The sequence below is a fragment of the Sus scrofa genome, chromosome 15, assembly GCF_000003025.6.
Source record: "Sus scrofa isolate TJ Tabasco breed Duroc chromosome 15, Sscrofa11.1, whole genome shotgun sequence".
Taxonomy (NCBI): Eukaryota; Metazoa; Chordata; class Mammalia; order Artiodactyla; family Suidae; genus Sus; species Sus scrofa.
The window spans coordinates 109080863-109103831 of NC_010457.5; the positions used below are offsets into that span (position 1 = coordinate 109080863).

A 22969-nucleotide genomic window follows, 5' to 3' on the forward strand; every position below is an offset into this window, starting at 1 on the left:
CCAAGGACCTACAAAATAGAGGGGTGATCTTTAAGAAGACTTTTTTTTTTTTTTCACATTGGACATGGATGTGGTTTTCTTTCTTCTTCATCTTCTCACTTCTCCTAGTTTGGACCAAACCTCTCCACCTGAGTGGTGTTTCCAGTAAGTGCATGTCTTGAACCTTGGGACTGGAGGAGAGGAAAAATGTCCAAGTCCATGGGGTAACTCCCTGACATGTGGAGATACAAGACTTTTTTCCCTAACATCTCAGGAAAAAATAAGAACAAAGTGGGGGGGAGAGGACACTTGCTCCCTGAACTTTTCTTTTCCCATCTTTCTACCCTAAGAGAAGATAGCCAACAAAAGAACAGCCTGTTTCTTGCTGGCACACCCATTAATGGTCATGGAGAATCTCTCTCATTTTTCAAAGATATATTCCAGGGAGAGATTCCAGAATTTTCCTCCATCAACATTACTGGGTTTTTCCCCAACCTACACAACCATGAAGCCTATGTTTCTAACTAAACATTTTGCTGCCTGCCTTTTTCTTCTTTTCACACCATTGTTGGGGCTCAGTGGAGCCATTCTGGCCTCAGCTGCTTGTCTGTCTCCACACTTGGAAGTATTATTAGGTCATTTCCCAGCCTTCTCATTTGCAGTTGGTATTTCCAATCCTTTTTAGTGCTTCCTCCTGGTTATTCAACTAAAAATAATAGAAAATCATGTTCAAACTCTTCTGATAACACAAACCAAACTCCCTTTAACTTCCAACTTGAAACCATTGGAAATCTCAAAAAAAATTTTTTTCCATGACTTTGCGTAGATTTGGCTATAGCCCAAGAGATAAAAACCCATGATAAAGGATCTTCTGGTGGTGTTTCTAAATTCAAGCCAAACCCAGCACGGGATGAACGGCTCGCAAGTAGCCTGACTCTCTAATGGAGGAGTTTTGGCAAAGTTTCTATCTGCATCTGAACTTTTGGCTCCTTATAGCAACTGGGGATGAACAAACTGAATTAGGGAAATTAAGTGTGGTAGGGAGTGGGAACCTTCAGCCAATACTAAATATTAAACCAAATTAAACACTTCGAAGGGCCAAGAAATATCTCCCAGTCCTTCATGATTTCTCATTTATTTAGATCACAGTATTGCGTTTCCTGCTGGGATCAAAACAAAATGGCTGAGAGAATTTTCTGAAGGCGACTCCCATCTGACTGGTCCAGTGATTTAGCTGACTCGGGGGGTTCAGGAACTTGGAATCAACTCAACAAGGGTTCCAAGTGGCCAAGAGGCTAATCCCACATAAATCACAGCCCAAACAAAGTGTCGAAAATGTGGTCGACTCTCAGTTCTACTGCTGATCTCTCCAATGACTTATTGCATTTTTCTACCCTCCTTCCTCAATTTCTTCCTCTTTAAAGTAGAAGCGATGACACCTGGTACCTGTGAAAATGAATGATTTCCATGATTTCCTGTGTAAGCATCTCTTCAATCCTTGATTTAAAGGCTGGTTGCCGTTTGGCAGGTTGAGTGGACATGTGGGTTAAATGGCTTCTCACCAGGTTTTATCAGCCCTGCCTCAGCTAAAGTGGAGGCTTAAAACTTGGGGCATCATTTACCCACTGTGTCTGTCAATTGCCCATTAACAGGACTAGTTCCTAAGCCAAAGGCACAAGCATTGAAAATATGGAACCTCATGGTTTCCCGTCACTGGTCCTTTGCATCCTCTTCTCCCTCCACACACACTTTAAGATAGATGTCTTCAGGGTGTGACCACATCCAGGAGAGAAAAGACCTGGGGTGAAGACTGGGACGTGAGCCCTTTTCTGTAAAAGCTGCCTTGTCTACAACCAGCAACCCTCTACAGAAAGACTCAGAGTTTTCTTCCTGTAAAGATGATAGAATTCTCGAGCAGGAAAGAACAGCAGTGCTTACTTTATAGAGGACCAGACAGACTCAGGGAGGTCAGCGGCTTATCCTGGCTCCCACCCCTGGGTGGCATCACAGAGATCGGATGAGGAGGAGGCTGCCTGCTCCCAGAGCAGTGCTCCCCGCAGAGCTCTCGCCATCCAGTGTTCTCCATATCCCATGCTGCTCCCCTTCAGGTACCATCCCTAGAGAGTCTCTGCTATAGATTCTGGTGGCCAACCTGGCCTCCGTTTCCACCAGGCCTCTCAAGCCACTGCCCCGAATTGGCCTGGAAGGGGCTCTTCAGTGAAAACCAGCATATGTTGGTGCTGGTGTCCGGAAGCGATTGGTGTGCAAGTGCCCAGGGATTGATTACCCAACCTCTCTGAAACTCCCTTGCAGGCACCCATGAGTTCTTGCTCTCGTGCTGCTGATCTGCCGCAACCGGTGAAGGGAGCAGGGCAGAGACCTGACTGTCACATAGGGAGATACAGGGTGGAAGATTGTCATCCGGCAAGGCAGTCTTTTTGAATTCCTCAGCGGATCTGATAAAAATGAATTCAGGCCCCAAACCAAGAGATGAGTGTTTGCATTAAGGGGCTCGGGCACCATATTTGAGACCATCCCTATCCATCAAACAGAAATGGAGCTGAACTCCCCACCCCACCTCTTGTAGCAGCCTCCTCCCCACGCTCAGTTTTTCTCCAGCAGCCTCTGTTGCCCCATCTCTGCCCCAGACTGTGTCAGCACTTTGAGCTCCCTCCAGAGCACCCCTCTTTCTTTGATGCTCTTCTGGCATGGGCAAGGCCTTCCCAGTCACACTGAAGGCCCTGGATTGTGGACAGCTGGTCCCATACACGTTCCTTTCCCAAAGTCCTCCATGTGGTTCCTGGGCACGTGGTAAAGCCTGTCGATCAGGGAGGGTTGGTTGATTGATGGTTCAGTCCGTAAGTGAAAACTGCCCTTTGCAGAATGCAGATCAGGCCTCTCTCTCTGGGTAATGCCTATCATGGAAACCGTGAAGCCCGAAATTTCAGATCACCGTATCTCCACATTCACGAGAAGTCTTTGCAAGTTCCCATCAAAGCAAACAGTGCAGGCAAAGTGCCAGAGAATGTGCATCCGGCCCACTAGGGTTAAGAGAAAGCAGCCCCTTTTTTTTTCTGTGGGGGTGGGGTAATGACATAGGGAAGCTGCAGTCTCCTGTGCCCACCCAGAGAGCTTGAGTGCAGGCCTGGGCCAGGTGAGGGAAGGGTCTTTTCTGGCCCTAATGCAGTACTGAGAGTCAGAGTTCAGGTTTTGGAGTCAGACTGGCCTGAGATTGAATCCACATGGGGACCCAGAAAGAAACGGGGTCGTATGAGCACAGAGGTTGAAAGTGGAAGTTGTGTGGGTGGGAACATCCATTCCTGACCTGTGTTCTCGAAAGGTGTGGCACATTCCACTGCTTCTCATCCGCCTCATACTGACAGACGCGCCCATCCACTAAAACAGTCCTGGAGGGTCATTGCCAAGTTATCCTCATTTTAAAAAATTTCGGAGTTCCCGTTGTGGCTCAGTGGAAACAAACCTGACTAGTATCCATGAGGATGCAGGTTCGATCCCTGGCCTCACTCAGTGGGTTAAGGATCCAGCGGTGCCATGAGCTATGGCATAGGTCATAGACACGACTCAGATCTGATGTTGCTGTGCCTGAGGTGAGGGTCAGAAGCTGTGGCTCTGATTCAACCCCTAGCCTGGGAACTTCCATATGCCGCAGGTGCGGCCCTGAAAAGACAAAAAAAAAAAAAAAATGACTTAATTCCAGGTCCCTGATCCTCACATTCTTTTGCCATCTGCCTCGAGTCCCCAACCAAGTCTCCATCCTGTGTCATGTCCCCTTCCCGGTAGGTGCCACCTCCACTGTCTGCCTTGAACTCCTGGCTCCCCTCTTCCCCTCCCCCAACCCACTCTTCCCTTTTCTTTGCTCCAACTGCACGGACTCTGTGAACCACCACACTCCCTGCCAGCATCCTGAGGAAACAGGCTGAGGTTTACCTCCTGGGCTCAACAGAAAAGGAAAGTGGCCTGTAAAGGGCAAAGAGGTTTTGAGGAAGAGAGCTTTTAATCAAACACAGATATCAAGAATATGACCAGAGAAAACTGCTATCACAGGAAAATGCTTTTTGTGCAAATGTTCCCTTTATTGGGTTTTTCCCAGGGTGCCTTTCTTTCTTTAAGGCTTTGTAAACAGATGCGCTTTTGAAAATGTTGATTAATGTATCCCTTTTTTTGACCCCTTCCCACTCACCCAAACTCCTGGGAGCCGTGATTATGCAAAAAGCCAAGTCAAGCCCTAAAGTGTTCTTCACCTTAAGTAGCCTTTGATCCTCCAGGTGCAGACATCTCAGCCACATCTGGGCAATCCATTTCATAGAACCTTGAAAATGGACCCATTCTTGGGAGGTCATCTCATCCAGCCCTCTGCCTGCAGAGACAAGAGGCTGTGATCTCCTGGGACAGAATGTTCTCATCATCATTTCCACCCCTTTTACCCTTTTTTCTCCAAGATCAATGCCACATCCACTCCTTTCCAGCCCACGGTCAATAGCATTCTAAGAGTTCTTCCCTGAGATGTGAGATGGAGCATGATGGAATTCTCACCTCCAAGGATTTGTCACATCCTTGGCAGAGACTGAATCCTTAAAAGCTGGAACAGGATTTGGCCCCAAAGTCACTGGCAGAAGCCCCATGGTCTTTGTCCTCGGCTGATTCACCTATTTTTATCCAACGTTCTGCATCTTTTAACCATGAAGGTGTTAAGACATGTGAGCATCCTCTCAAAATGACTAATTGTTGGGAATGTGATGGGTTTCTTCCATGTTTGTTTTTTCAAAGGTTAAACAAAAAAAAGCTCGATTTTCACAAGTTCAATTTGATCTCTATGACAGACACCACCTGCCTCTTGTTGATTCATGTTTCCATCTTCCTTCCAAGGAAACAGCCTGTGTGTGTTGTAGAGGCCTGAAGGGTAATGCAGGGAATGGGCACTGAGGTGGGGAAGCTGGAGTGGCCTGCAGGTGCCAGTTTCTGTGTTCTGAACATGCCAGGAAGAGGCTGGATTTATGGAGTTTGGGTGCCACACGGCATCCATCCTTTCAAGTAGGGTCGTGGCAAGTTGCCCTCTGCATCTTTTACTGGTGACCAAGAGGATGAGAATGTGCTTCAGCATTTTGGCCAGTAAGGAGGCAGACTTCTAACACAATGAAAACCACTGCCCCCAGGAAGAGGCTGGATTTCCAGTGTGGCAGTGATGGATGGATCTTCAGGTCAGGTCATGGTCAAAGACATCTTCCCCAAGATGTTGTACTCCTGAGAGAGACGTTTGGGCTGGTCTGGAGTTCTTCTTTTCCCTTTTGCTTGATGCTTTAGCTGTTTGAAATTTGGGGGTTGTGTTAAGCCTTGATTTTGTGGTATCAATTTATAGTGCTAACAACAAGCTTGTTCACCTGACTTTGGGTTGAATAAAACTCCTAAAGGGCCACATACGTTCACCTGCACCATCTTGAGCTGACAGCCAGGATGGCATAATTAACTTGCGAGGTAGGAAGAAACGATAAGACTCTGCTCTTTACCACATATTTGATTCTCTTTTTTTTAAATATTTTACTGTTTTAGACAGGTCATTTCCATTGACTCCGATTTCTATAAGATGGACAGCATGGTGAATAGAGAGAGACCTGTATTCCCCCCACTTCCCAAAAAAAATTACCATAAAAAAAAAAGATAGAGAGTGATAATACTGGAGGAAATTCAGAGTAGATTAACTTAGCGCTATTCAAGCCTGGGCTCATCAGATTGGATGCCCATGTTTGATCTATTCTAAACCAAGAAGAAAGCCCACAGGAAAAATAGACTGGGAAGGAAGAAGAAGAGGTATTGGCGCAGATACGTGGAGGTGGGCAGGCATGATACGTCTTCCCTGTTCTACTTCTACATTAAGTCATGTAATGATTGAAATGTGACTTCCTTAAATTACCATACGCTTATTTGAAATCCAGAGGAGAAAGACTATGGTGCTTCATGGCTCTCAGCCTCATGAATAGGAGGAAGGGCAGGGTGTTATACCAAGCAGCATCACAGTCATGGCAACAGCTGATGGCTATGAGGGGCCCTTCAAGCGGCCTTCAATAAAACTCAGACCGGCCTTGGTCATAAGCAGCAGTCATTATAAAGGCACAGGTGAGCATTTACTCACCCTAAAGACCTTTCTTATTGTTTCTGCTCTTCTGGTTATTGTTGGAAGTAAAGAGAAGCCATTTGAAGGGGAAAGGATCCAGTAGTGGACATACTAAATGATCCAGAGGCAGATGTGCTTCTCTGGCCGCTGGCAGGGCTGGAAGTCACTCTCAGGAAGGGGGCAGCGCTGCTTTATTGCCATGGCAATGGAACATGTTACAACTTGATTATTTGTTTTCTTTTTCATTACAGTGGACTTCCCAGAACTACATGGCAGAGAGGGCTACGAGGATGAAATTGATGGTGAGAATTGCTATGATTTAGCAGATAATCTTGAAATTCAACTTTGGCTATAAAGACATCCACAAAAATAATGCCATGGGTATTGGAGGGCCAGGATTTAGAACTATCAGTCAGAAATATATAAGGGACAAGAATCCAGAGAGGAATGAAGAAACCATCAATTGGTCTGTCAAGGTCAAAATTGGAAATTGAGAAAGTTTATCGAGTTCCCTCTGCCTCATCTGAACCAGGTCTCCTCCTCCAGGCAGCTAGTGACACTGATGAACTTTGAATCTGAAGAAAGCCTTTAGAAGTGAAAGCCAGGCTCCTCTGTACATGTCACTGCTTGACCCCACTGACCTCCTTCCAAAAAGGGCAGAGTCAGTAAGCATCAGTGTGAACATGCTCTCAGGCCTGCTGCACTTTCCAGTCACGTGGCTTTTGAGAAGTTGTCTCACACTCTCCAAGACTCCAGGTTGGAGCTTGTTGTAGGATTTAGGTTTCCCGTCCACACAGCCCATCTCGCATTTTCATATTTACTGAAAGCACTCTTTTCCCACTGCACATACACATATTTCATGAGGCTGAAGCAGGAGTCCTGGCCAGAGGGGCGCTGAGCAAATACACAGATGTCATTTCTTCCCCTGACTCAGAGCAGCACAGGTCTGTGTCTCTGGGCATCTCTGGGCGCCAGAGCTGATCTCCAAGAGAGATCACCAAGGTTCCCCTCAAAGAACAGCTTTAGACCAAGAGAAGAGCCGTTTATAGAGTTAGCTGCTTTTCACCTGACCTTCATCAAACACGTCAAGTGTCGTTATAGAAACAGAGTAACTAACCCAAACAGCACCTTGTTAACTGGCTGCAGGCTCTCCCTGCAAAGCCCGGTCTAACGCTCCTTTTATGGGCAAAGCTGCACGCCTGGCCTTCCCAGAGAGGCTGCAGTGGATCAAGCAGCAGAGACCCTGGGATGGAGTAGAGAGGAAAGGGTGATGGTGTAGAAAGCCTGATTTCTATTCCTAAGTGTAACTGCTTGTTAACTCTGGGAACTCGAGTGAGTTACTCGTCCCTGGCTTAAAACCTCAGTTTCCTCATCTGTTTTTTAATTATGCCATCGCCCTGCCTTCTTCATGGGACCATTAGGAAATCCCACAAAATTCACTATGGATGTGGTCATGCCATGGCCACACTATAAAAATATAAGCATATTGGTTTTCTGGGCCTGCAATAACAAAGCACCGCAAATTGGGTGGCTTAAACAACAGAATTGGGAGTTCCTGTTGTGGCACCGTGGAAATGAATCTGACTAGGAACCATGAGGTTGTGGGTTCGATCCCTGGTCTCTATCAGTGGGTTAAGGATCTGGTGTTGCCATGAGCTGTGGTGTATGTAGGTCGCAGATGCAGTTCGGATCCTATGTTGCTGTGGCTGTGGTGTGGACTGGCAGCTATAGCTCTGATTTGCCCCCTAGCCTGGGAACTTCCATAATCCGCAGGTGTGGTCCTAAAAAGATTTTTTAAAAAGAGAGATAGAGAGACATGAAATAACCTGTCCAAGGTTACACAGCTAGGATGAGGCAGGGCTGGGCTTTAAAGCCAGGCAGAGCAGTTCAAGAGTCCTATGGGTTCAGCCCTGGGCTCTGAAGAACATCTGAACTGGGCTGGGGGAGCCTCAGTGATCTAACCCTCAAAGGAGTAGTGTCTGCAATCTCTCGTGTACTTTGCATCCTAGATGAGTACGAGGTGGTGGACTGGAGCAACTCTTCTTCCCCGACCTCCGGGTCCGGGGCCCCTCTGGCTGACAAGGAGAAGAGCTGGCTCTACACCCTGGATCCCATCCTCATCACCATCATCGCCATGAGCTCGCTGGGCGTCCTGCTGGGGGCCACGTGTGCGGGGCTCCTGCTCTACTGCACCTGTTCCTACTCGGGCCTGAGCTCCCGCAGCTGCACCACGCTGGAGAACTACAACTTCGAGCTCTACGACGGCCTCAAGCACAAGGTCAAGATGAACCACCAGAAGTGCTGCTCGGAGGCCTGACGGATTGCACCCACATCACATCTGACGTTTCATTCCAGCAAGAGGGGCTAGTGAAGATTACATTTTTTTTCCCTTTGGAAACTGAATGCCATAATCTCGATCAAAGCAATGCAGAATACGGAAGGGGTGGACAGACAGGCGGGTCGAGAGGGAGGGCCGAGGCAGCCACGCAGGGGGTTATGACCACCTGGGACTTCGAGGCTGCATCCCTGCTGGACAGACGGGAGCTCATCTCTTTGGGGGTCACAGTTCTATTTTGTTTGTGAATTTGTTCTTATTATATTTTATTTCTTTGGTCTGCGGGTAACTCACAGAGGCAGAAGAGAGTGACTTTTCCTGTATAGAGCAGAGTGGTGACCACTAGTCCCTGCCTTCTCTAATCAACACTTGGAAAGCAAAGGGTCTTTTCAGACTTTCCATCCTTAGGAAATAACATCCCCCAAAGGCCGCCCAGCTTTTCCCGTCCTCTGATCGTCTTATGACTTGCAGGATTTGCTGTGGTGTAGGTTCTGCCAGCCAACTTGACAAGCTGCCGTTTCCAGTCCTAGCATTTCAGTAGGATGTTGTTGCCTTTAACTTTTTTTATCCAGGGGAAAATTGCCATTTTAGGGTCAGCATGGACAGCTCTTTCTTATATGTGATTTAAAACAAACCAGAAAGGAAACTTCACATGTCAAAATCCATAGAAGCGCCTCCATGTTAGAAGCGGACAAGCCTTAACATGCTTTGTGAATAGGAGCCATTCATTCAATCTAGACCGAGAATTTGTGGCTGTGAGGCTACTTTGTGGGGCCTCTGGTGGTGGTTTTGCTTTTTCTTTTCCTTCCTCCTCCTTCTTCTTCTAAAACATACACATACACACGTGCACACACATGCGCACATACACACACACACATGCACACACACATAGGCACACACGCACACACATTTCTCAGGTCTCTAAGCCCCAGGAAACAGCATTGTTTGATATTCTCTGTGATGGGGGTGGGGAAACACAGGCGATTGGTATGTTTCTCTATCAGTGAGATGTAACTGGTGACCACTGGAAGGAAAGGAGCACAGCGGAGAGAGAAGAAGAGGTCCATCCTCTGTGATCATGTGATGGCAAACACAGAGCAGACTGGAAGAGACATCCCGAATGAACCGATCTCTCTGATGAGCGAGTAACTGACTTCTCCTCGGGGTTACAGCCGCCACCTCCACCTTTCAGAGGCATCAGAATGAGGATGGCTGTGAGCTGATTCTAACCGGAAGTCTGCAAGCACTATGGACCAGAGTGGTGACACCGCTTCAGCCCCAGAGAGGCTTGTTCTCACACACACACACACACATACACACACACAAACACACACACACCAGTTTATGTATTTTTTTTATTAAGTGCCTTGAAAAAATGAAGAAAAAGATGTATTTTCCTTCTATGTAGAAATCAGTGAATATCATACAAGTGAAGGCGTTCCTCTCCCTCACGCCCGGTGGCTCCGCGCCCGGTGGCCCCCACACCGCTGATCCTACTAATGGAGTGAGCCCTGCCACCCGAGCGGTGGTCATAGCCCTAGAGGACACTCAACTCCTCGAAAGGGGAGGCATCAGGAATAGCACGAGACTGTGTGAAGGATAAGACTGTCCACGTCGAGATCCAAATCTTGATTTCGTTGTACCGGCAAAGGACTGCCTGCGTGCTGGAAATACGTTGGAAGCCCAAACAGTATGCCCAGCCCGTGGCTCATCCATGGTAAACTTGTCAGACCATTTCTGCTGCTATGGTCACCCACAATTTCATTTGTCTCAGACCCGGGGCGAATGGGGCTGGCTGGTTCCTTTCAATGTTAACGTATGGAGATGCGCGTTCAGATGGTTAATGTCCCAGTGCTTCGGATGCAGGGAGGGAGAGTGCATACCGACAGCTATTTATTCATATGTGTGTGTGTCTTTGGCCGCCTTTGAGTTCTCTGTATCTACTGTGTATGTGAATGGTCACGTGGGATTCAGTGGTGTTGTTGTGACTTTGACCTAGGGCCCGAGTGTCACGGCTGATCTCGGCACTCGTTGGCACAGTGATAGTTAGAGATGCAAAGCAAAGCTGTCAAGCCCAAGGGCTTCGCTTCTGCCCCCCCCAACCCCGCCCCCGAGCCGGGCATGCCGCAGAAGCAAGTTCTTCGTTTGCCCACCTTCCTCTCCGCCTTCCCATGTAGCTCAGTGTTCAGGAAGCTAGCAAGCCCAGGGGTTTCCAGAGTTGGCCTGCAGAAGAAGAGAGTTCAGAAGCAGGCCCCAGGCGTCCTGGCCCCTCCTGTCCTGTGGGCCATTTTACAGCCCCCCAAAGACCAGCCCTGTCTCCGGCCCGCAGTTCACCTCTAAGTATGTACAGCTCAACCTGCATCCCCCGAACAGTCCTGTATCCATAGTCACCATGGGCTGGTTTGAGGCCCTGAGTGGGCTCTGAATGGTGAAGGAGAGCAGGCTGCCCAGGGCCACATGTAGATACCTCTCGCCAGCACTGGAGGCTGGTCTGTTCTAAGCCAGAAAGACAGCGGGGGCCCGAGTGGAACCTGCCCAGGAGCATCCCTCGTGCTTTCGTTGTCCCTGTCTGCAGGTAGGCTAGCTGACCATCTCCTTGAGTCCTTCCCTTTGGGAAACCCAGCTCACAGTATTGATCTCCTTTTTTGCCTTGTACTGAATGACACGTTACCTCCACGCTCTCCCGGACTAGGCGGTCCACAGGACCACCGGGCTGCTTCCTCTCCTAGATGGGGATGGGGAGTTGACAGAGATGAGGGCCCGAGGAATGAGCCTGAATGGCAAGAAAACAAAGGAAAGTGTTAAACTGTCACACAGAAGGTTAACTTTTCCAAGGTTTGCAGTTAAAGGTATTTGACCATTCGCTGGCTGAGCCAGATCAAGGGAACTTGAGAGCTTTTACTGTGATTCTTCAATGTAAAAAATAAACAACAATGTCAAACTGTGTTTATATGATTTGTATAAAGCCTTTTTAAGATTACTATTTAAATAAACATTATACCAGAGATTATTTTTCTGCATGTTTTTTTTTTAATTGGAGACAAAAAGACTTGGGTTCGGAATGGCCAAAGCATCTCAGGTTGCCTAAGATGTTCCTGGATTTTAGCACTAAAGCCCCATGTCCTAAGAAACCCATCAGTCCCAGCCAAATCAAGACAGTGGGTCATTCTCTTGGGACAGTGCTTCTCAGCACTTTTATATGAAGTCATTAGGTAGATCGGCTACCTGGCCTTTTGTAAAATGAAAATATGATGTAGACATGTAATAGGCTACCTGGCCAGGTGGGCTACTTAAGCTCAAAGCCTTGCCTGGTAGATTTCTGAGATGCCTACAAACATTCCTCCTCCGCAGACACGCCAGCCCCTTGCAACTTCTGCTGCTTCCTTTCTGCTCAAACATTAGCTTGTCAATATCTCTGGTGATTGCAAGGTCGCAGTGCTTCTCAAAATGTGGTCCCTGGACCAGCAGCATTAGCCTCTCTTGGGAACTTGTCAGAGTTGCACATTCCCGGACTCCACCCCACGCCTACTGAATCAAAAACTCTGAAAGGAAGACCTAGGGATCTACATTTTAACAAGCCTTCCAGGGGGTTCCAATGCACATTCAAGTTTAAGAGCCTCTGGCCCAGGAGAAAGGAAAAGCGGCCTGACTTCACAAAATGATTAAGGATCTTGTCGCCTGGGGATTCATAACAAACTAGATTTTGGCCACGGGAAGCTGAAGGAGGTCAAAGACACTCCTAGACGGTACAAGTTGCCAGAGGAGGAGGGGAAGGGAAAAACCTTCTTATGGACTTACACACACACACACACACACACACACACACACACACACGAGACTTGAAGCAGAGAACCGCAGCTGAATTTGCCCCCATCCTGAAGCTTCGTTCACATTCAGTTCAATCATTTATTCAAGAAATGTCTGAGTTAATTCCTGATTTTCTAAGCTCTTGGAACTCACACTCCAGTGAAGCGGATGGAAAGCAAACAGCCAAAACATAAGGATTGCTTTTAGTAAATTTGAGGAAGGCAATATATGCAGCGATCTAATAGAGAATTACTAGATAGTAAAGGGATAATATTTGTGTCACTTGAGTTCATGTTTCCAAAACACAGCTATTTATTACTGGTGTTACAGGTTTGGGGTTAATTATATTAAATATAACTTATCTGTTTTGCAGTCAACAGCACATCATAATGAAACCCAATAAATCTGATATAATACAATATATGTCTTAGAAACTTTCTTTGTTAATATTTTTTTAGGTTTTTTTGTTTGTTTGTTTAGTTTTTGGCTGCACCTAGGGCATGAGGAGTTTCCTGGCAGAGATCAAACCCAACCACAGCAGTGGCAATACCAGATCCTTAACCCACTGAGCCACCAGGGAATTCCTGGAAATTTTTCTTAAAAAGAATTTCCAGGAGTTCCCATCATGGCTCAGTGGTTAACAAACCCAACTAGCATCCACAAGGATGTGGGTTCGATCCCTGGCCTCACTCAGTGGGTTGAGGATCTGGCGTTGCCGTGAGCTGTGGTGTAGGTCGAAGATGAGGCTTGGATCCAGCATTGCTGTGGCTCTGGCGTTGGCCGGCGACTACACCTCCGATTGGACTCCTAGCCTGGGAACCTCCATATGCCCCTGGGCCCTGGAAAAAAAAAAAAAAAATTTTCCAGGGTCACTACTTCTAAATTCTTTTTTTTTTTTTTTTAGGGCCGCACCCTCAGCATATGCAAGTTCCCAGGCTAGGAGTCGAATTGAAGCTGTAGCCGCCAGCCTATGCCACAGCCACAGCAATGCCAGATCTGTGCAGCATCTGCGACCTACACCACAGCTCACAGCAACACCTGATCCTTAACCCACTGAGCGAGGCCAGGGATCCCGAGTCCTCATGGATACCAGATTCCTTTCTACAGAGCCCTGATGAGAACTCTGCCTCTAAATGCTTGATCTGGGAAGGCCTCCTTGAGGTGGTGACATTTAAGCTAAAGCCTGAAAAGATGAGGAGTTAGCTAAGCAAAGTACCTGGGGAAAGCTTTCATAATAGAAGGCACAGCATATAAAGATCCTGCCGTGAGAGTTTGCTGTTTTCCTAGCACCACACAGCAGGGCAATGAAAGCGCCATCTACAGGGGGAACGGTATCAAAACTGGGGAGCCAGGTAAGAGTCTCCAAGGGGAGCGAGGAGGTGCTGTCTTGCATCACTCTTCCGCCTTCAATAATTTAGAGAAAAAGGCAGCCCTGGAGTGCACCCTATCCCCACTCCACTGGCCAGTAAGGTCACCCCAGCCGTCTCTCTGCAGCTCCCCTCTCACTCCCTCTTGCGCTCTTTATGATATCACATGTCTCTTGAGATGCTTGCTTGTATGGCATTACTGACCCTAGGAACAATAACAGAGGTTAAAATGAAAGCAAGTTTCTGCTTTCCTTCAGTTGAGCTTGTGGGTATTTTTAAAGCCCTAATAAACTAATATCTCCTGGTCCCTAGCCATCTAGTGTTTACATAAGCGGTGTTGGTTTTTTTTTCTTCTTCTTCTTCTTCCTTATCTGCATCCTTCTGGAAATGTTTACCCAATCCACAGGGGAGGCAGCGAAATGAAGTTGGAACAGGCCCATCCCTGAGGGAAACAGGACCCATCTGGATGCCGAAGTGCCTCTGCATCTGGTGGTGGTGGCGATGGGGGTGGGGAGCTTGAAGAACACAGGGAAAGATGAGTCTCTTCCAGTTTTCACACGCTTCAGGATCCAGTCGCAGGCTGAGCGAAGCAAAACTCCCAGGGAAACGTCTTCCCTGTGGGATAGGGAGAGAGGTAAGAAAGCGCTGGTGAGAATAGGAAATGCTACCTGTGCGGGCCCTTGGCGCTCCCTTCCCGCCGCCCGCGGCTTCACAGTAACTTTAACGCCAGTTCCCATCAACCAAAGAGAAGGTGCGAGGAAGTCCAAGGACGCAGGCAGAGGCACGGCTTGCCCCCGAACTCCCACCAGCAGAGGCACGGCTTGCCCCCGAACTCCCACCCCTCAGAAGCCCCAAGCCTGCTCCCGCCCACCGCCGAAGCCAGTCCTTCTCCTTTGCTCTTCTCCTGGCGGAAGGATGCGCGTCTCCTAGTCTCCCTGAAGATGGGGCGAGGGACATCCGAGAGAGCCATAGGTCAAGTCGTTTCTGCAGCTTATCCAGATAGTAACATCTGTGTCCTCTCTCTTCCCGGCCAGCTGTGGTCCGGCATGGACCCTCTTCTACTCAGATTCAAACCAGCCTCCCCTGGAAACTGGGACAGTTCTGTTTGCAAAGGGCGGGCTGCAGCCTCCACAGCTGCCCGGACTTCTCAGAACCAGCAAGAGCCAGGTTGCGGTGGTTTGGAGCCCAGCGCCGATAATAAATCTCCATCCTGAAGCCTTTGACTGCCTCCGCGGGGAATTGAAGCACAGCCTTTCCGAGCGCCCGCTGGCAGCCCCGCCGCATTGCCAAGCCTTGACTCCAGGGCTCTGGCAGACGGCCTTTCTGGACCTGCCTTTTTCTTCACTTTTTTCCCTCCCCCAACCTCTCATCTCACCTCTCCTTGAGCATTCACATTTCTATTTCCAGCCAACTGTTTTTAACTCCTGGGGGAGTTCAGAGAAGACTTTAAAGGATTTTGCAATCTACCAGTGCGCCTCTCCCCTTGAACTTGGAGTACTGAGGAGGTGGGACAACAGGTTCCAGAGCTGGGCACCCACGCTTCTCAGGTATGCTTCTAGTTCTGTGACCTTGGGAAGGTCATGCACATCTTGCTTTTTCCAGGTGTACAGTGAAGATTTGTGTTCAATGAATTTTGAGCCCCAAACTCTGACATACTAGCTGATGAAGTAGTTCTGCTTGGTTGTCTGAATCTGTGCTGTACAAAGCAATGAGGATAAAGCTTTGCAGATGCCTCCCCTCTGCAGAGAGGCTGGAAGCACATCTTCCAGCACAATTCTCTTGTGGAGCTGGCCCAAATCCAAGCTCCCTTGCAACAGAACAGCTCTTTTTCCCAGAGCCCTTCACCAATAGCCGTTTACATAGAAATTGACATGCTTGCTTGTCTATCTCCCACTAACTCTTAGGGGAAGATGGTAGACATGCCTTCATTCGTATAATCAACCTGTTTTATGTTAAATGCCTACTATGTGACTTGCTAGGTGGCTAGGAGACAATGGTATACACAGCCGACCCTGCCTTCAGGGGGCTTGCAATCTAGAGAGAGAGGCTTAGGTCATTTATATAACCACACAAATCTGTCCTGACAATCATGGCAGGAGCTACAGAGTGAAGTTCAGAGAGCTGGGAGTGTGTGGGAGGGCCAGGGAAGCTGCCCCTGAGCATCCTGACATCCCTGGGTGAGCCAGATGATAAGCAGTGCAGGGGCAGAGCGTGTCAGACAGAAGGACCAGCAGGTGCAGAGATTCGGAGGCAGAGGGAAACCCGGCTGGAGCAAAAGTGAAGATAAAGGAGAAGCATCTCATTCACCTTTGTATCAGGACCCCCAACTCATACCTGACACTGTGCAAGCCCAAAAAACATTTGTTGAAGAAATGACTTGTATAAACTCCCCTTTCTGGCAGGCATCAAGCTGCCCAGTTTGTACAGACTAAAAGGTCACTGATTTAATTCTTTCTTATTGCTGTTGTGCTTCACTATAATGGAAAATGTGGAAGTAAGTTTTCTAGAGCCTGAACTGGGAAATTATGCCCACAAGTTCTGGTATAGAGCTGGGCACTACTTGCTTAAATATGATAATTTAGGTTAAATATATGCAAATAGGGAGTTCCCTTGTGGCCTAGTGGATTAAGATTAGGTGTTGTCACTGTTGTGGCATGGGTTTGATCCCTAGCCCAGGAATTCCCACACTCCACAGGTGCAGCCATAAATAAATAAGTACATATACACAGATTAAAATACTGTTGGAGGTGTTCCTGTCGTGGCTCAGTGGTTAACGAATCCAACTAGGAACCATGAGGTTGCGAGTTTGATCCCTGGCCTTGCTCAGTGGGTTAAAGATCCGGCATTGCTGTGAGCTGTGGTGTAGGTTGCAGATGCAACTCAGATCTGGCGTTGCTGTGGCTGTGGCGTAGGCCGGCGGCTACAGCTCCGATCAGACCCCCAGCCTGGGAATCTCCACATGCTGCAAGTGCAGCTCTAAAAAAGGACAAAAGACAAATAAAAAATAATAATAAAATAAAATAAAATACTGTTGGAAAAGTTGGAAGGTCACCAGATTTAACAAATAAAAATACCATGAGCCACTGTGGACAACAGTAGGGAAGTTCCTCCAACTGTTAAACATGGAATTACCATGTGATCCAGCAATTACACTTCCAAATACATAGACTCAAAAGAATTGAAAGCCAGGGAGTTCTCATTCAGCCAGGTAAAGACCTGATGTTTTCTCTGTGAAGATGGAGGTCCAGTCCCTGGCCTTGCTCAGTGGGTTAAGGATCTGGCGTTGCCGCAAACTGTGATGTAGGCTGCAGATGCGGCTCAGATCCAGTGTTACTGTGGCTGTGGCCTAGGCCCCAGCTGCAGATCTGATTCTACCCCTATCCCAGGAACTTCCATATGCTGCAGGTGTGGCCATAAAAAGAAAAGAATTGAAACGGAATCAAGCAGATATTTGCCCACCAATGTTCATAGCAGCCCTATTCCCAGTAGCCAGAAGGTGAAAACAAGCCAAATGCCCATCACCAGATGAATGGAAAGCAAACTATACATACAACAGAATATTATTCAGCCTTAAAAAGGAATGACATTCCAAAACATGTTGCAAAATAGATGAACTTTGAAAATATTATGCTAAGGCAAGCTAAGCCAGACACAAAAGGAACATGTATGATTCCACTAATATGAGATACCAAGAATAGGCAGATATCTTTTTTTTTTTTGTCTTTTTACCTTTTCTAGGGCTGCTCCTGTGGCATATGGAGGTTCCCAGGCTAGGGGTCTAATTGGAGCTGTAGCCACTGGCCTACACCACAGCCACAGTAACAAAGGATCCGAGCCGAGTCTGCGACCTACACCACAGCTCATGGCAATGCCGGATCCTTAACCCACTGAGCAAGGCCAGGGATCAAACCCGCAACCTCATGGTTCCTAGTCGGATTCTTTAACCACTGCGCCACGACAGGAACTCCAAGAATAGGCAGATTTCAAAGAGAAAGTAAATTAGAGGTTACCAAGGGCTGGGGGGGCAGGGGGGAAGAATGGGGTATTATTGTTCATGGGGTATTATTGTTTAATTTGGCATGATGAATAAGTTCTAGAAATGGATAGTGGTTATGCTTGCACAACATTGTGAATGTATGTAACTCCACTGGATTGTTCTTAGGGCTAAAATAGTCTGTTTTATGATATGTAAATTTACCACATTTTTTATGCATTTTTTTCCCTCCAAGTGAAAATACCATGTAATAGTTGGGATATACCAAACTGAAAGTTTATTTATTATTTATCCAAAATTGGAATTCAACTGGGTAGCCCGTATTTTATCTGGCAACCGGAATCGAGAAACTTCCTATTCACCATGGGCTTCCTGGAACATTCCCAAGATTCAGGGACCATCCTTTCAAAAGCAAAAGTGGTCTGTGGTCTGATAAGAAAGAGTGTACAAACCAAGTAGAGAAAACCGGGAGGGGGGGGAGCTGTCCTGATTATAGACTCAGCTCTAGACACAGGCCATGCAGTGACTCCCTCAGCCCTCACTCACTCCATCAGTGAGGAGGTAGAGATTAGAAATCTTGGTTGGGTTTCCCATCTGTTGTTTAATCATCATGATCCACAAATGCAGTAAAAGCCGGTTATAAACCCCTTCTTACGATTGACCACGTGGCTCGAATTACAGTTGCAGATGGCAACGCTCATGCCTATGACTCAGACAATAGCCTTGTCCCCCGCCATCAATGCATCTTCACACCAAAGTTGGTAAGAACCCATGGGGTGCCCAGATGCCTAATTGTACCACCATTTGCACCCATGTCTTCTCAGTGAAAGAAACTGCCTGCACAGCTCATCGTGCAGCAAGAAACAACAGGTGCAAAAGGCAAAGGCCACTTTGGAACCATTTGGACCAAAGAACACGGCTCAGTGTAACAAAAGCACCCACAGACTTGGCACGCCCGCGCTATTCTGCCTGCGAGATGGGCCTGGAATCAGACCACAGCCTCGAAGTCTACGGCTGCCGTTCCAGGTGGTCCCACCTACTCCTTCTCTCAACCGAGACGAAAGGCAGCTGGGGAGGGCATCGCATGAAGAGATGGGTCGTGTCCAATTCATTTTTACTAGGTGCTGACAAGTCACTGCGAAAGTCTGGAAATGTGTAGCACAGCAAAAACACACGGGTCACAATGCACTGGTGAATGATTACCAGAGGAGAAATTCATTACAGGCTGCTCCCGGCTCCCATCACATAAGGAAGTCTTACATTAACAAGATGGAAGGTCCCCGCGGTCCCCTCCCCAGCCCAGCCCCCACTGCTGCCGCCTGCCACCCCACTTTTTCAATTTGTGTTGCATGGTGGGAGCAGAACCCAAAGGCGGGGGAAGTTTATTCAGCTATACTAATCAAAAAGGGGGGCATGGTGGCAGCCAAAGCCAATGGAAGCAGATTCGACCTGCATGCCACATGAAATTCTCGCCTTGCAATCTGAACCAGGTATGACCACTGTAGTCTGGCACTGGTGGCGTTAAATGTCTGTGGCATTAAAACAAAATAAGTCATGTTTTTTAATCTGTTCATGGAATTTGCTTCCATCCTGGATGCGTGTGGTTCCCCATAGATGTGTCCAGTTCTTGTGTCAGTTGGCCCCCAGGTTTTCCTGTGTTTCTAACCTTTCCTAACATAGACAAAGACAGATGTAGATTCTCGTGGGTGCCAGCCCAGAAGCCATGCTGGAGACTGTGGGAGGCGAAGGTGAATGAGACGTGCTGGCTTTGGAGCCACTCTGGCCCCCAAAGTGCTGGGGTCCTGGGGACAAGGAGTCTCCACTTTGTGGTGGCCAAGAGGACATTATAGATCCAGTGGCCTTTAAGTCCTTGCTAGTCCGTGTCACATGCCGTCATTGCCTCATTCCTCTTTCTCATCTCTTCTCCAATGACCACTTCCCACGTTCAGGAATCACAGGCCACAAGCAGAAGGTTAGCAAAGAGTCAAAAGCTCGCAGACAGATGGGTCAATAGCTCTTTAATGAGATTTCTGCTCCATCAAGATGCCATTCACATGCGGCGGGTGGGGGGGGGGGGTGTCAGCCAGCTGGATCTGCATTTAAAGTCAAATGCAAAGCCAGGCAGAGACAGCCTGGTTCGACCTGGGATGGGGCTGTCTGTGGGTACCTTCTGCCAGAGAGCAAGAAGCTCAGCCCCTTGGCCTCCCCCTGCCCCAAGCCCCAAGCCCCTCACCACTCAGAGGCACAGTCAAGTTCTTGTTGCAAATGTTAACCTAGAGGGGGTGAGGAGCCCCAGCCAATACGATGATAAATATTAAACTGCCCTGCCAGGACCTGGACTGAAAGCTGCCATTTCATCTTGCAGCTTTCTCTGGGCTTAAGGAAAAGAGAACCCGCCTCTCGCGGAAGCGCCGGAGAGACATGCCCTCGGACTCCCCAGTGCTGGGGAAACCTTCAAAACTATTCAATTTGTCTCAGCCCCATCCAGCTTTAATGTCAGAGTCTACATTTTCTCCTCTCCTCCTTTTTCAAAGCAGCCAAAAAAGAAAATGTCACTGCATTTGGGGCCGATTCCAAAGCCAGGCTCACACGGAGCTTCTTTCTGTTTCATTCTGTGCAGCTCCGGTGTTTTAGTGTCCTGTGGAGTCTTCGGGGGCTACACCTCCACACCCGCCATTCCTGGGTTCATTTGGCATCTTTATGTCCCTTTCTCCTATATGATCCTCATGTGCCCTCTTCTAAAGCCCCACCTTAGAATTCGCAAAGCTCGCTCTGTGACTCTAGCCCCTGCTAAGAGGACGTCATGTTCAATTGCGGGGTGGGGGGGGGGAGCTTGCCGCCACCCCCTCAACATCCTGAAGGGGATTTGGAGGTTGAATAGCTGATGCGGATAAATGTCCCCTGTGCTGCCTTTTAGCAAAGAGTCAATTTGGGGACCACATTCCTCAAATTTGTGCGAAACGCACGGGATCGTCCCAAGCTGTGGCAGTTTATGCAGCTCCTCTCCCCTGTAAGCCTTAAAGAGACTCTTTAAGCTGTGAAGGGCAGGTGGCAGTTCTGATGAAGATGACAGTCAGAGCACATCCCTGACAGCCCCTGGCTCACCCAGGAGTGGGGAGCTGCTGCACTGATTGATACCTGGGGGCGAGGCTGTCAGCGGGGAGGACACAGGAGGAAGATAAGGGACTCAATCAGTGTCAGACCCGTCCTGACACACAGCGCCGTAAATCACTTTGGGGAAAGATCCCCAGCTGCCAAGAGTGGAGAAGGGCGAGCAGGTAATAGAAAAACAGGGCCACAAGCAGCTGTGTGGCTCTGGGCTGGACCTGGCACCCGGCCTTGGCTCAGGATGGAAATATCCAAAACTCAGAACTCCATCCACCTGTCCTCAGCCAAAGAGGAGATGCAGCCCTGAGTGAATTGCAGTGGGTGAATATAATCCAGAGTGAATTTCGGAGCATGAATGATGTCTCAGTAACGCTGCTATAAATATAGATATTCCAACCAGGAGGCCAGGCCGACTGCAGTGGAAATTCTCCATTCCCCCCACCACCACCCCGCTCCATGCAGGAAGGAGGAAGAGACCACTGCGGATGCTCTCACTCTGTCCTTGCCCCTGCCCCCTCCACGCCTGGAGTGAGAAGCAACACACAGTGAGCTGGGAGGAAAACAGGGCTTCAAGGCTCAGCATTTTGATGAGAAAAGATTTTTTTTTTCCAATTCCAGGCAGCCCAGGACTGTACTTCAGCAACCCCCAACCACACTGTAGATGTGATTAGCTGGCCAAACCCATTTTAGAGATTGTCTTTCAACACATCTTAATTAGACATTTAAAAATAATAACCTTTTTTTTTTTTTTTTTTATCCAGGGGACAGAGATTCCTAAGTTAGAAATAATGAACGGATTAGTGATTAATTAATTGCTGGCAGGTGTGGGGAGAAACCATCTACAGCTTCTTTGCCTGTTCCCCCTTTCTCTCTTAAGATCATTCTTTCTTATTTTAATTAGCTCTTGCCACCCCACACTTCTGTTATCATATATTCAAATAAACTAAACAAATCAAGTGTACTGAGACCAGAGTAGTGGATGTGCCGCTTTTTTTGGAGTTGCAGCCTTGTTTTCTCCCGGTGGAGTCTCAGAGCACCTGGAAGCTTTCCCTGGCAGCGGAATTGGACTCCAAAGTGCCTTTTTAGCATCTAGATAATCTTCCTATCAGATGCCGAGAGCACGGCTTGACTGAAGCAAGGAGCGGTAAGCCCCTGGGGGTTTGTGGTTCTCTGGTGGGGAACAGAGGCGGTAACGCAGCAATGCGGTGGACCTGCCCCACCCACTTGCCTCACCATTCACTTCTGTGGGTCTGTGCTGCATGAGTGCACACCAGTGGGTGCAGCATCCAGCACGTTAGAAGGGCCAAGACCCAGTGGCTGCTATGCACTTCTGTTTGCCAGCATCTCTCTGGGCTCCGCAGGATAGCTGCCATCATTTACCGCTCACACTGAGTCAACGAAGTCTAACGCAATGACATGCATCCATGACTTCAAACCCAAGCCATGGCCAGAGGACAGGTGGCAGGCCGGACATGTGCCCAGGTACAAGGCCCCCAGCACCAGCCTCTCAGGGAATGTAGGCTTCAGAGGAAGCTCTGTTCTCTCCAAAAGGAAGGCTGCTCAGAAAGGCTATACGTCCTACTATGTGGGGCTGTTTCCTGAAGGACTGGGCACTCATCTCTAACTCCCAGAGGGGGTTTTGGAGATACAGGTCCGGAATGGAGACTGAGGTACTGTCCGATTCAAAAGAAGTTATGAGCTTCAGGACATGACTCTGGTTGGAGGGGTGGAGGGCCTCAGATGTCTTCTCAAAAATAGGCAAATTGTTGAGCCAAGACCTTAGATTTATTTAGAAATGATGATTCAGAGAAATAAAGAAGGAATGGATGGGGAGTTCTAAACGTGGGTCTCTGGTGGCCACTATATCCTTCAGTCCAAACTATTTGTCTTCAAAGAAAGGCAAAGACAGAAGTGGTTTGCGGTGACAGATGGAGCTCAGGTGATTCTGCGTCAAGCATCTCTGTAACAGGGAGTTGAAAGGTAAAGTAGGATGGGGGTGGCAGGGAACAACCCATTGTGGGGGGCACTGCTGGCCAAAGGGCTGTAAAGAGGTTGCCCCTGAGAGCTTCTAAAACCATGCAGGCGGAATGGGAGATTCACCTAGAGGGAAGATTTTTCTGGTACTTCTCTCAACCAAGTTTGAAAGCATCAAAGGACTGGAAAATTGAAACAAGGATCCCTGGGGGACTCCTAAAGTAGCTATACATATATTTTCAAATCCTCAAGGATAGACTACTGGGCAGCTATAA

At 48.2% G+C, this 22969-nt stretch overlaps 2 protein-coding genes across 3 annotated transcripts in view; both read left to right on the forward strand.

Annotated features, from left to right (window-relative positions):
• NRP2 (neuropilin 2) overlaps nucleotides 1–11454 on the forward strand; it is a 118071-nt gene extending 106617 nt beyond the window's left edge. For both annotated transcript variants that reach the window (XM_021076239.1, XM_021076240.1), the window contains exons 16-17: nucleotides 6361–6411; nucleotides 8119–11454. In XM_021076239.1, the coding sequence (XP_020931898.1) occupies nucleotides 6361–6411; nucleotides 8119–8426 (359 nt within the window). In that variant the 3' untranslated portion in view covers nucleotides 8427–11454. The remainder of the gene's footprint in view (nucleotides 1–6360; nucleotides 6412–8118) is intronic.
• Nucleotides 14120–21681, forward strand: LOC110256920. Its single transcript, XM_021074735.1, has 3 exons — nucleotides 14120–14332; nucleotides 14591–15165; nucleotides 18437–21681. Exons 1-3 carry the CDS (start codon nucleotides 14120–14122, stop codon nucleotides 18738–18740), a joined length of 1092 nt encoding a protein of 363 aa, XP_020930394.1. The 3' UTR covers nucleotides 18741–21681.